Raw genomic sequence first — 14,126 nt, forward strand, 5'->3', positions numbered from 1 at the left:
CTGCCCAGGCCAATTTTCACCTTTTAGCGCTGTTGCATTTTGAATGACAATTGCGCGGCCAAGCAACACTATACCTAAACCAAATTTTTGTTATTTTTCCCCCACAAATAGAGCTTTCTTTTGGTGGTATTTGATCACCACAAGGTTTTTTGTTTTTTGCTAAACAAATAAAAAAAAGACTGAAAAGTTTGAAAAAAAAAAAGTTTTTTGTTTGTTATACAATTTTGTAAATAAATAGGTTTTTTCCTGCACTGATGAGACTGCACTGACAGGCACTGATGAGGAGGCACTGATGGGGTGGCATTGATGGGGTGGCACTGATGGGGTGGCACTGATGGGGTGGCACTGATGGGTGGCACTGATAGGCGGCACTGATAAGCGGCACTGATAGGCACTGATATGTGGCACTGATAGGTAGCACTCATATGCAGCATTGGTGGGCACTAATAGGTGGCATTGATGGGCACTGATAGGTGGCACTGCTGGGCACTGATAGGTGGCACTGATGGGCACTAATGGGCACTGATAGGCAGCACTGGTGGGCACTAATGGGCACTGATAGGCGGCACTGATTGGCATTGACGGGTGGCTCTGATCGGCACTAATGGGCACTGATAGGCGGCACTGGTGGGCAATAATGGGCACTGGTGGGCAGCACTGATAGATGGCAATGATGGGCACTGGTGGGCAGCACTTATTGGGGGGGACTGGTGGGCAGCACTGATGGGGAGGGCAATGGGGGGCTCCCTGAGCCCTGATTGCCATCCCTGGTGGCCACAGTGGGCATCCCTGGGGTCATGGGTGGGCATCCCTGGGGTCATGGGTGGGCAACCCTGGTGGTTCTAGTGGCACCCCCGAGGGTCTGCACTGGTAATCAATGATCTGATTACCAGTGCCGACCCCCCCCCCGTCAGGGGAGCCGCTGATCGGCGCTCCTTTACTCGTGCCTGTCAGGCACGTACTGAGGAAAGCCGATCATATGACGTCCGGTCAGGATAATGCAACCACTTTCCCGGCGTCAATCGCCAATAGGGCGGGCGGGAAGTGGTTAACTAGGCAACCTGTTTCCAGGCATTTTTCAGTGTGGGATCCCTCTTTTGGGCAGAAGAAAATGCACCCCGTGACACCTCGAGATCAGGATGGGCAAGACTAGAGGAGCGTTCTCTCTCATCCTCCTCTGACATAAACGGCATAGGGGAGGCTTCCTCTATGTTCTCCCCAGTCATGACATACATAAGATTGGGTTCCCCCCCCTCAAGGGTCCCTTTAGCTGGGGAACCATCTGCTCTAGATGCAATGCTATCAGGGGTGTCCAACCTCTTAAAGGGAACAGAGCAGTCCAGCTGTTCCGGTAGTCCTTGGCTCCCATAGTCCCAAAGTTCAACAAATAACGGCAGTCCCTCCCTATGATAACATCATGGATGAGGTCGGGTACCACCCCAACCTCCTGGGCAATTGTGCCACAGGTCGTGGTGATTGTCACTGACACCAGTGTCCCCATGTATGCACACCACCTTCAGGGTCCTTGCTCTCGGACTCACCTCCCCAGCTACCCCGTTACCCTCAAGTGTTACCATACTTCCGGAGTCCAACAGTGCTCACGCATGAAGCTGGTTCACCCAAAGGTCACATTCAAGCAGCCCCTCAGTTAGGTCCAGGTGGGCAGCACAGACCATCTGGGCATAAAACGACATCCTTCGGAGAGCGCCACACTCCATGGGTTCCTCCTGCAGGGGACAGTGGGTCTGGATATGACCCTGGGAGTGACACCGCCAGCACAGCACGCCCTCATTCCTGCATGCCGGAGCACAGCTCTGTGACACTGGGCTGGTTGCTCCTTGACTCTCCTGGGTGCTGACTCCCTGGTTTATGGATGGCTTGGCTCTTCTCACTGGCAAGGGTCCTCTAGGCTTGACAGGTCCCAGTAGATCTTCCACCACAGCGTGTCTCTCAACCATTTCCACTAGCTCATCTGCTGTCTTGGGGTCCCCATGACTCACCCAGCGCTGAAGGTCATGTGGCAGCAACCTCAGATATTGGTCTAACACGACCCGCTCCACCATCTGGGGACCCATTAACACCTCGGACTGCAGCCATTTTTTAACCAGCTGACTCAGGTCATGCATCTGAGCCCTTGGTGAACAGTCCAGACGGTACCTCCAACAGTGTACCCTTTGGGCCCGCATAGCAGTAGTCACCCAAAGGCAGGCCAGGATTCTGCCTTCAGTTTTTTTGTAATCCTTGGCATCAGCAGATGACAGTTCGAAATAGGCCTTCTGGGGATCTCCAGTGAGGAATGGAGCAATAATACCAGCCCACTGGTCTGGGGGCCATCCCTCTCTTTCTGCTGTTCTCTCAAAAGTAGACATAAATGCCTCCACACCATCACTAGGCGTCAACTTTTGTAGGTAGTGACTGGCCCTTATGGCTACCTGGTTGCTAGGGGCAACAACCGTGTATTCCCCTCCCTGTGCGAGATGCCGCACCGTTTCTGTTAACGCAGCCATTGCCTCCTCATGGCGACGGTTGGCCTCTGCAGCGGCCTGCTGCTAGGCTATCATGCTCTGAGCCAGGGCTTTTATCATCTCCTCCATGTTACTCTGTGAGGTTTTCAGAGCTTGTGCTCTACTGAGCTAGGACATGCAACTGTGAGTCCTGGTACTGGCTTTTAAAATGCTTCCAAATGGCTTTTGTGGCTACACTCTGCCCGCATCCTGCACCAAATGTAACCTGGGGTAGCTCTGGAATGACTGCCAGCCAGTTTGGTAAAAGCAAAACAGTTCATTTATTTGAATTAAATTGCAGCAAAACAAAAGGCAGCTTACTTCAGCCAAAGTAAATAGTCCAAGTCCTGGTATTGTTAATAAAGCAGCAGGCTCACCGCTAGTCTTTGGTCCCATACAGGGGTCAGGCTCCTCCAAAGTCAGGGTGCCAGGCAGGCCACACAGGGGGAAGGATAGCATCCCTTGTGTCAGCTTGTCTGAGAGCTTCTACTCCCATTCACTTCCTTGACATAGGTGCTGATTTCCCTCTGCTGCCTTTCAAGCTTCCCTCACCTGGGACTTAACCCCTGAGTACCACAAAAGCTCTGCAACTGACCCCATTAAAGGGACCACAACTCAAATATTGGGGAAATGTACCTGTCATCCAGGATACATTCCCGGTGTCCTGTATAATATATATAGGTCACTTGCGTATATATTAGGCCATTCAGTATCTATTGGTCAGTTCAGTATAGACCATACATTGATTGATATATATATATATATATATATATATATATATATATATATATATATATATATATATATATATATATATATATGTATATATATATATATATATATATATATATATATATATATCTCACTTGCGTACATATTAGGCCATTCCAGCGTACTTTCTGAACGGACGTTCAGTGCTGCTGGAGGTTTTGTAATGGACAAAAGAGTGCGTCTGTCCACAGACTCTGTTGACCAGCTGACTTTTATCAAAATGAATCAGTCCTGGATCAACAGCAGCTATCAAGCCCCTGATGCTGATGTAACTGATTGAATTTGCTAGGGGTCTGCCGCCATCCCTTGAAGACTGCATATGCTGCCTATCCTATTCCTCAATCTTGATTCTGCTAGCTTCAAACAATGTTTTTGGTTTAGGTCACCACCAACACCCAAGGCCTCATTTTTTTTGCACTTGTATGACAGGTGCATATAATTTAAATTTCGTATGTAATTTTTAACAGCAGGCCCCGTCCATGTGCCCTGCACCCAGCAAGAGTAACTATGAGGGATTACGGTGTTCAGGCACAACCAACACCAAAGGCCCAATTTTTCTGCACCTGGATGACAAGTACATGCGATTATAATTGCTTATCTAATTTCTAATAGCAGGGCCTGTCCCTGTGCCCAGCAAGAGTAACTGTTAGGGGTTGCGGTGTTTAGGCACCACCAACAAGCAAGGCCCAATTTTTCTGCACCTGTATGACAAGTTCATGCAATTTTAAGTATGTATCTAATTTCTTACGGCAGGGCCTGTCCCTTAGCCAAGCAAGAGTAACTGTGGGGGGTTACGGTGTTCAGGCACCACCAACACCAAAGGCCCAATTTTTATGCACCTGTATGACAAGTACATGTGATTTTAATTTCTTATCTAGTTTCTAACGGCAGGGCCTGTCCCTGTGCCCAGCAAGAGTAACTGTTAGGGGTTGCAGTGTTCAGGCACCACCAACAAGCAAGGCCCAATTTTTCTGCACCTGTATGACAAGTTCATGCAATTTCAATTACGTACAGTGCCTTGTGAAAGTATTCGGCCCCCTTGAACTTTGCGACCTTTTGCCACATTTCAGGCTTCAAACATAAAGAAATAAAACTGTAATTTTTTTGTGAAGAATCAACAACAAGTGGGACACAATCATGAAGTGGAACAAAATTTATTGGATATTTCAAACTTTGTTAACAAATAAAAAACTGAAAAATTGGGCGTGCAAAATTATTCAGCCCCTTTACTTTCAGTGCAGCAAACTCTCTCCAGAAGTTCAGTGAGGATCTCTGAATGATCCAATGTTGACCTAACTGACTAATGATGATAAATATATTTCACCTGTGTGTAATCAAGTCTCCGTATAAATGCACCTGCACTGTGATAGTCTCAGAGGTCAATTTAAAGCTCAGAGAGCATCATGAAGAACAAGGAGGGGAACCCTTGGGGGAATCAAAAATGGAGAAGGATCTGGGAGTCTTGGTTGATGATAGACTAGGCAACAGCATGCAATGTCATGCGGCAGCTGCCAAAGCTAGCAGAATATTAGCATGCATAAAAAAACAGATGTATTCCAGAGATAAGACTATAATCCTTCCACTTTATAAAACTCTGGTTTGACCGCATCTGGAGTATTCTGTCCAGTTCTGGTCGCCAGTCCTCAGAAGGGATGTGTTGGAGCTGGAGAAAGTCCAGAGAAGGGCAACTAAACTAATTAGGGGATTGGAGGACCTTGATTATGAAGAGCGTCTGCAATCGCTTGATTTATTCTCCCTGGAGAAGAGATGCCTGAGGGGGGACATGATAGCAATTTTTAAATATCTCAATGGGGATCTCAGCTTAGAAAAAAAGCTGTTCAGTCGAAGGGATTGCATGAGGACTCGGGGCATACAATGCGATTAGAGGAGAAGCGTTTTAACCTCAGGCAACGTGGGGGGTTCTTTACTGTTAGGGCTACAAGATTGTGGAATTCTCTACCACAAGAGGTGGTTTCTGCGGGTAGTATGGTGGCTTTCAAAAGACTATTGGACGTGCATCTCAAGGATCAGAACATTCAGGGGTATGTGAGATGATTACAGCCACACACACCTACACAGGTTGAACTGGATGGAGTATTGTCTTTATTCAACCTCACCTACTATATAACTATGTAAGGAACACGCCAGGCAGGTCCGAGATACTGTTGTGGAGAAGTTTAAAGCCGGATTTGGATACAAAAAGATTTCCCAAGCTTTAAACATCCCAAGGAGCACTGTGCAAGCGATAATATTGAAATGGAAGGAGTATCAGACCACTGCAAATCTACGAAGACCTGGCCGTCCCTCTAAACTTTCAGCTCATACAAGGAGAAGACTGATCAGAGATGCAGCCAAGAGGCCCATTATCACTCTGGATGAACTGCAGAGATCTACAGCTGAGGTGGGAGACTCTGTCCATAGGACAACAATCAGTCGTATACTGCACAAATCTGGCCTTTATGTAAGAGTGGCAAGAAGAAAGCCATTTCTCAAAGATATCCATAAAAAGTGTTGTTTAAAGTTTGCCACAAGCCACCTGGGAGACACACCAAACATGTGGAATAAGGTGCTCTGGTCAGATGAAACCAAAATCAAACTTTTTGGCAACAATGCAAAACGTTATGTTTGGCGTAAAAGCAACACAGCTCATCACCCTGAACACACCATCCCCACTGTCAAACATGGTGGTGGCAGCATCATGGTTTGGGCCTGCTTTTCTTCAGCAGGGACAGGGAAGATGGTTAAAATTGATGGGAAGATGGATGGAGCCAAATACAGGACCATTCTGGAAGAAAATCTGATGGAGTCTGCAAAAGACCTGAGACTGGGACGGAGATTGGTCTTCCAACAAGACAATGATCCAAAACATAAAGCAAAATCTACAATGGAATGGTTCACAAATAAACATATCCAGGTGTTTGAATGGCCAAGTCAAAATCCAGACCTGAATCCAATCGAGAATCTGTGGAAAGAACTGAAAACTGCTGTTCACAAACACTCTCCATCCAACCTCACTGAGCTCAAGCTGTTTTGCAAGGAGGAATGGTCAAAAATTTCAGTCTCTCGATGTGCAAAACTGAGAGAGACATACCCCAAGTGACTTACAGCTGTAATCGCAGCAAAAGGTGGCGCTACAAAGTATTAACTTAAGGGGGCTGAATAATTTTGCACGCCCAATTTTTCAGTTTTTTATTTGTTAAAAAAGTTTGAAATATCCAATAAATTCCGTTCCACTTCATGATTGTGTCCCACTTGTTGTTGATTCTTCACAAAAAACTACAGTTTTATATCTTTATGTTTGAAGCCTGAAATGTGGCAAAAGGTCGAAAAGTTCAAGGGGGCCGAATACTTTCGCAAAGCACTGTATCTAATTTCTTACGGCAGGTCCCGTTCCTGCGCCCAGCAAGAGTAACTGCGATGGGTTGCGGTGTTCAGGCACCACCAACAACCAAGACCCAATTTTTCTGCACCTGTATGACAAATACATGCAATTACAATTTGGTATGGAATTTTTACCAGCAGGGCCTGTCCCTGCGCCCAGCAAGAGTAACTACTAGATCACTGATAAGAACAAATACTACACTTGATCTTAGCCAAAAGGCCAAGAAGCGATTTCAAACTTGTATGGAATTTTTACCAGCAGGGCCCGTTCTTGCATCCAGCAAGAGTAACTGCGAGGGGTTGCGGTGTTCAGGCACCACCAACAACCAAGGCCCAATTTTTCTGAACCTGTATGACAAGTTCATGCGATTTCAATTTTGTATATCATTTCTAATGGCAGGGCCAGTCCCTGTGCCCAGCAATAGTAACTGTGAAGGGTTGCAATGTTCAGGCACCACCAACAGCCAAGGCCCAATTTTTCTGCACCTCTATGACAAGTCCATGCGATTTAAAATTGGTATGGAATTTGTACCAGCAGGGCCTGTTCCTGTGCCCAGCAAGAGTAACTGCGAGGGGTTGCGGGGTTCAGGCACCACCAACAACCAAGGCCCAATTTGTCTGCACCTGTATGACAAACACATGCGATTTCAAATTGGTATGGGATTTTTACCAGCAGGGCTCGTTTCTGCGCCCAGCAAGAGTAACTGCGAGGGATTGCAGTGTTCAGGCACCACCAACAACCAAGGCCCAATTTTTCTGCACCTGTATATCAGGTGCATGCGATTTCAAATCCATATGGAATTTTCAACAGCAGGGCCCGTTCCTGCACCCAGCAAGAGTAGCTGTGAGAGGTTACGGTGTTCAGGCACCACCAACACCAAAGGCCCAATTTTTCTGCACCTGTATGACAAGTACATGCGATTGGAAATTTTGCATGTATATTTGTATATGACATTTTTTTCTTTGGAAATGTCAGTATTGCTGCAGCAGGCTACATACATTGTACAGATGTGCTACTTTACAGGCACATCAAGGGGACCCCCCAGGCACGGTATTTAAAGGAATTTCTCATTTTTATAGTTTCACTTTAAGCATCATTAAAATCAGTAAATCACTGCTCCTTTAAAAACTATCATTTTTTTTAAAAATGTTTGCATTGCTACATGTTCCCCAGGTCAGTACCCGGATCCCCATACACTTAAGTTGGGCAATAACTTGCATTTAAGCCTTTAAAATTAGGACTTTTGATTTTTGACGTTCGACTCCCATAGACTCCAATGGAGTTTGTTTGTTCAAACAAACTTTTCCCCTGTTTGCAGTGTTCTGGTGTGAACCAAACATCATCTCATCACTACTTGCAAGTTTGGGACTGCATTTCTGCAAATGCAGTTGGCCATTTGGTGAGGATCGATGGTGTCCTCAATGCTAATAAATGAAGACAAATACCTATCCTTCATCCCAGACCATCAGGGAGCCGTGTCATTGGCCTTAAAGCGGAGTTCCGGGCACAAAAACAATATTTTTTTTTTGTGCCCGTCCGCTAGTTCAGCCTAACCTGAAAAGGAATTGGATAGTTAGATTTTTTTTTTTTAAAAAACTCACCTTGTAATTGACGATCGTAAATACTCACCTCAGGTTACTTCCTCCCTCAGCGCCGCGGCTCCGCTGTCACTTCCTGCGCTGCGATGATTCCTGGGAGCTAAACGTCATCGCTCCCAGGAATCAATGCGACTGCACCGGCCCCGCTCGTCACTTCCGGGCGACGCCACATTCCCCTGCTAAACAGCTTCTGGGCATGCCCAGAAGCTGTTTAGGAATGCGGCGCCACACCGGAAGTGACGAGAGGGGCCGGTGCGGCGCATTCTGGGAGAAGAAGACGCGGAAGAAGACGCAGAAGAGGACCGCGCCGGCTTCAGCTGCCCACAAGAGAGATGGAAACGCCGTGGAAGAAATTTTATAAGTAAGTATTTCTTCTAAAAGGTAAGTGCGAACCGGGACAGATCAGAGGCTAGCCATTGTGGAATGTACTAGCCCTGACTGTCCCGGGGGTATGTCATTAAATGACATCTGTGCCCGGAACTCCGCTTTAAATTTATTTGGCAGCAGGACAATGACCCCAAACATACAGCCAATGTAATTAAAAACTATCTTCAGTGTAAAGAAGATCAAGGAGTCCTGGAATTGATGGTTTGTCCCCCACAGAGCCCTGATCATCATCAAGTCTGTAAAAGAAAAAAATAAATAAATGTAGTACAGTTCAATATAGGCTCAAAATGGTACCATGAGCAGGTGAATAATCCTGAAAGGAAATGTCCATAAGCACTGAGCAGCTCTTCCACAGATGAAGAGGAGAATCTGTATAGACAAAAAGAAAAGGGGGGAGAAGCGCTCTAAGTGCAGACAGTTTTTATTGATCACAAGGCAAAGTTAGTTACAACTCACTAGACGTGAAAGATAATGAGGCTGTGTCACTCCAACAATCCTGCAGCCATCCTCTGGGGGGTGTCCTCCATTCACATAAAGCCGTCTGCAGCTCGATCACTGGTGGTGGGAGGAAAGGAAGCCGGCTGCCTCCCACATCAATCAGCGGTGAGCGGTCTGATGTCTCCGGTCTGCGGCTGCGTTGTGCGGGTGGTGGCTGGAGACACTCTCATTACCAGGGATGGTAGGATCTGTCAGCTGGATACGGCATGCACGACGCGTTTCTGAGCATGCGCGGGGTCATCTACACCCTGCGCGCTCTTTCCTCAGGTGCTAGAGTGCCGTAGTCTCTATAGACTACGGCATGCTCAGAAATGCGTCTTGCATGCCGTACCCAGCTGACAGATCCTACCATCCCTGGTAATGAGAGTGTCTCCAGCCACCACCCGCACAACGCAGCCGCAGACCGGAGACATCAGACCGCTCACCGCTGATTGATGTGGGAGGCAGCCGGCTTCCTTTCCTCCCACCACCAGTGATCGAGCTGCAGACGGCTTTATGTGAATTGAGGACACCCCCCAGAGGATGGCTGCAGGATTGTTGGAGTGACACAGCCTCATTATCTTTCACGTCTAGTGAGTTGTAACTAACTTTGCCTTGTGATCAATAAAAACTGTCTGCACTTAGAGTGCTTCTCCCCCCTTTTCTTTTTGCGAAAGTATTCGGCCCCCTTGAACCTTGCAACCTTTTGCCACATTTCAGGCTTCAAACATAAAGATATAAAACTGTAATTTTTTGTGAATAATCAACAACAAGTGGGACACAATCATGAAGTGGAACGAAATTTATTGGATATTTCAAACTTTGTTAACAAATAAAAAACTGAAAAATTGGGCGTGCAAAATTATTCAGCCCCCTTAAGTTAATACTTTGTAGCGCCACCTTTTGCTGCGATTACAGCTGTAAGTCGCTTGGGGTATGTCTCTATCAGTTTTGCACATCGAGAGACTGAAATTTTTGCCCATTCCTCCTTGCAAAACAGCTCAAGCTCAGTGAGGTTGGATGGAGAGCATTTGTGAACAGCAGTTTTCAGTTCTTTCCACAGATTCTCGATTGGATTCAGGTCTGGACTTTGACTTGGCCATTCTAACACCTGGATATGTTTATTTGTGAACCATTCCATTGTAGATTTTGCTTTATGTTTTGGATCATTGTCTTGTTGGAAGACAAATCTCCGTCCCAGTCTCAGGTCTTTTGCAGACTCCATCAGGTTTTCTTATTATTGATTCTATTATTTAATGCAATTTCTAAAAATAATTGTTGTTATATCAACAGCTCGCTGATGACACCAATGTTCTGTGAACATTATTTCAGGGGTTCCCCTAGATCTCAGACTTCTTGCCAAGGTAAAAAAGTTGAGAAACCCTGCACTAGTCACACGAAAATAACACTACCAAGGGTCTTGCCTTATCTCAGATTTACTAGTCAACTGGACCAGAAATATAACTTTCCAGTAAGCCTGTATACTTGGGCAGTGCCACCATATATGAGCAAGTGTTCTTTCTACTTCACATCCTCTTCAGCATCTTGAAGATATGGATGGGTTCATCTAATGGAGCTTTGACAGTACATAGTACCACCTAGCAAAGAGCTTAGAATTCATTTCTTTTACCTTTGTATCCACTGAAGATGAATATAAATGATCTGTTATTTTATGTGTTTGATCTTCTAAAATGGTTGATTCCGCTGTTCCCATGTGTTTAAAAAACTTACATACTCTGGATCTGTGAAGGATAACAGCACTCTGTAGATGTTAGAAATACAGTGCTTTGGTGTCCTCTCTAAATCCTCTCTAAATCCATAGTCATTTCCAAGCATAGCATTATAAGACCTGAGTATCGAAAATAGATGAAATCCACATACAACATTGTACTTGAAAAGCAATATATCAGTGTACATGTAGAACATCTGTTACACAAAAGCAATAATGCAATAGGGTTCATATATCTCAGATTTAGGTGGTATATACAAGAGATGAGATTCAGTGATTATACCTGGTAAGAAAGGCAGTTCAATCTGCTTTAAAGATAACCTAGTGTTGTATATCATCAATCTTGGAATTATGAGGTATACACATTTTGTAGGCAAGAGGAGAAATAAGAGCATATTTTAAGACAAACCGCTTGAAAAAGGGAAAAGAAGGAAAAAATAAAGAGGCAAAAAGGGGGAGGGGGGAATTCTTTCTGTATAAACTAGAACCCCCCCCCCCCCCACATCCAGACCTGAGGTATGGACCTTAGTATCACCTCCCAGGTCCCCAAGCGACCAAAGAGAAGAAAGCCAACGTGAGCAGTCTACAACTCTCAGTGGGCATAATCATAGCTATGTGGCAAAGGTGGATGAATACTTGAAGTGATCCCATACAGTCAAAGCAGTCTTGAAGGAATCATGTTTATTAGTGTCTCAGGAGATCATTCTTCCATGTGACCGATAGAGTCCATCTCGCAAGCCCAGTCCATCATAGATGTGGCATTTGGTTTATGCCATTATCTGGCAATGACAGTATGTGCAGAGGTTAAAAAATGACTAAGTAAACCTTTTTTCATTTGTTTATATGACCCAGGTAACATACTGTAGATAACAGAGTTATCTGAAGAGTATTTGAGATTTTGTCACCCATCAGTTTGAAATATAATGTTAATATTTTATCCCAAACAGGGAGGATCAGAGGACCATGGCTCAAACTACGTGCCATGGTACCAGGAGCTTGATAGCACCTCCAGCAAGTGTCTGGGAAGAGTCAATATTATGTAGGACTGTTGGAGAACAGTACCATCTAAAGATGATTTTATAGTTGCGATCCTGTGCCCTGGAGGACACAGAGGTCTTCTGTATGAATGTAAAAATCTTACCCCAGTCCAGTGTGTCAACAGAGATGTTCAGTTCCTTTTTCCACTTAGGTTTAAAGCCAGGGTTTTGAGAAATTGATTCTCTCCCTAAAAGTTGATATATTAAAGACAAAGAGTTGACAGGCCTATTAGTCAGAAAAAAGAAGGGACTCAAAGTCCGTGTGGAGTCTATTAAGTGTATCTAGAGATCTAGTGGTTTTTGCATCCCAACATTCTCCATGTTTTAGGATTAGATGGGATAGGATGACAGCAGTACAGAGTCAAAATACTGTGTTTGCCATTATAGTAAAGTAGTGCTGTTTGACCACTACATGAGACCAATAAAAAGATAAATGGTCAAAACAGAGGAACACAAATAAATGGTGCTAAAGGCACAAATTAGCACTGCATGCTATCTCTCCTGTTGCCAGCTTTCCAGAAGTGATATTGGTTGCATCTCTATAGTGAGTGACTTGACTCCTGATGGGGGTTGATTTGCCTGGGTATATGCAATGAACTACTTGCTACTTTGTATGTGCAATTTATCTTTGTTTATCTATAAAAAGGGTATTTTATGTGCATGATCCAGTGCACTCTGTTTTGTTCTACACTTATGTACTGTGTATGTGTGGATCTGTGTTTGTCTGCTGTGATACATTTCACTTATTGTTCTTTAAATATTAGTTATTAAAAGTAATTACATTTGAAGATCCATCAGGAGTATTACTTATTGCACTGTGCATTGAATGTGGAAAAAATAAATTATTAAAACTAACTAATTAGTATTTTTAATGTGCAGGCAAGTCCGTGAACTGTCTCCAAGGCTCCAAGGTATGTAATGTCTGATACAAATACAGAAACAAAATGTTCCCTTATTTTTTACCACAGTAAATCATAAAAATTATAAACACAAACATTCTTTGGGATGTATTGATACTGATACGGCCAAATTATGCTTGGTGCTTTTTTTCAATGTTTCTTATAAAATGATTTATTCGGTTATTGAATTTTCATCATGTTTTTTCTATATTATGATTTCCAGCATCTTGTGGTATTATAATGTATGAAAGCTAGTAACGTTTAAAGGGTTTGCAATATGAAATCACCTATATGTACTTTATCTTTAATATTTTGGTTGTCACTAAACATAAATGAATATGCACAGTGGTGGGATTAAAAAATTTTAGTAACCAGTTCCGACTTTCCCAGCAGAATGACAAGCGTGCCCCCTTTCAATGCACAGTGACCAGCGTGCCCCCTTTCAATGCACAGTGACCAGCGTGCCCCCTTTTAATGCAGAATGACCAGCGTGCCCCCTTTCAATGCACAGTGACCAGCATGCCCCCCTTTCAATGCACAGTGACCAGCATGCCCCCCTTTCAATGCACAGTGACCAGCGTGCCCCCTTTCAATGCAGAGAGACCAGCGTGCCCCCTTTCAATGCACAGTGACCAGCGTTCCCCCCTTTCAATGCACAGTGACCAGCATGCCCCTCTTTCAATGCACAGTGACCAGCGCTGCATGCCCCCCTTTCAATGCACAGTGACCAGCGTGCCCCCCTTTCAATGCAGAGAGACCAGTGTGCCCCCTTTCAATGCACAGTGACCACAGCATTGCCCCCAATCATTTCAGAGTGCCACAGCATTGCCCCCAATCATTGCAGAGTGTCCACAGCATTGCCCCCAATCATTGCAGAGTGCCACAGCATTGCCTCTAATCATTGCAGAGTGCCCACAGCATTGCCCCAATCATTGCAGAGTGCCCACAGCATTGCCCCCAATCATTGCAGAGTGCCACAGTATTGCCCCCAATGATTGCAGAGTGCCCACAGCATTGCCCCCAATGATTGCAGAGTGCCCACAGCATTGCCCCCAATGATTGCAGAGTGCCCACAGCATTGCCCCCAATGATTGCAGAGTGCCCACAGCATTGCCCCCAATGATTGCAGAGTGCCCACAGCATTGCCCCCAATCATTGCAGAGTGCCCACAGACCATGCACTTACCTCACGGACGGTCACGCAGCTTCTCTTCAGTCCCCGGCTCCCCGCGTCTCCGAGTCCTCAGTCCTCCCGCCTCTTTGTCCAATGGCACAGGGTTTGCCTTTCGGCCAATCAGGAAGCGGGAGGACCTGCTCCCTGATTGGCCAGGAGAAGGATCCGT

The 14,126-nt window shown here is 45.2% G+C and overlaps 1 protein-coding gene across 1 annotated transcript in view; it reads left to right on the forward strand.

Annotated features, from left to right (window-relative positions):
* Positions 1-14,126, forward strand: part of LOC309548122 (uncharacterized protein) — a 537,501-nt gene that overhangs the window by 271,744 nt on the left and 251,631 nt on the right. The window contains exon 14 of the mRNA XM_082248087.1: positions 12,765-12,796. Coding sequence (XP_082104213.1) covers positions 12,765-12,796 — 32 coding nt within the window. The remainder of the gene's footprint in view (positions 1-12,764; positions 12,797-14,126) is intronic.

Source organism: Pelophylax lessonae, assembly GCF_965119305.1.
Source record: "Pelophylax lessonae genome assembly, chromosome: 2".
NCBI classification, from domain to species: Eukaryota; Metazoa; Chordata; class Amphibia; order Anura; family Ranidae; genus Pelophylax; species Pelophylax lessonae.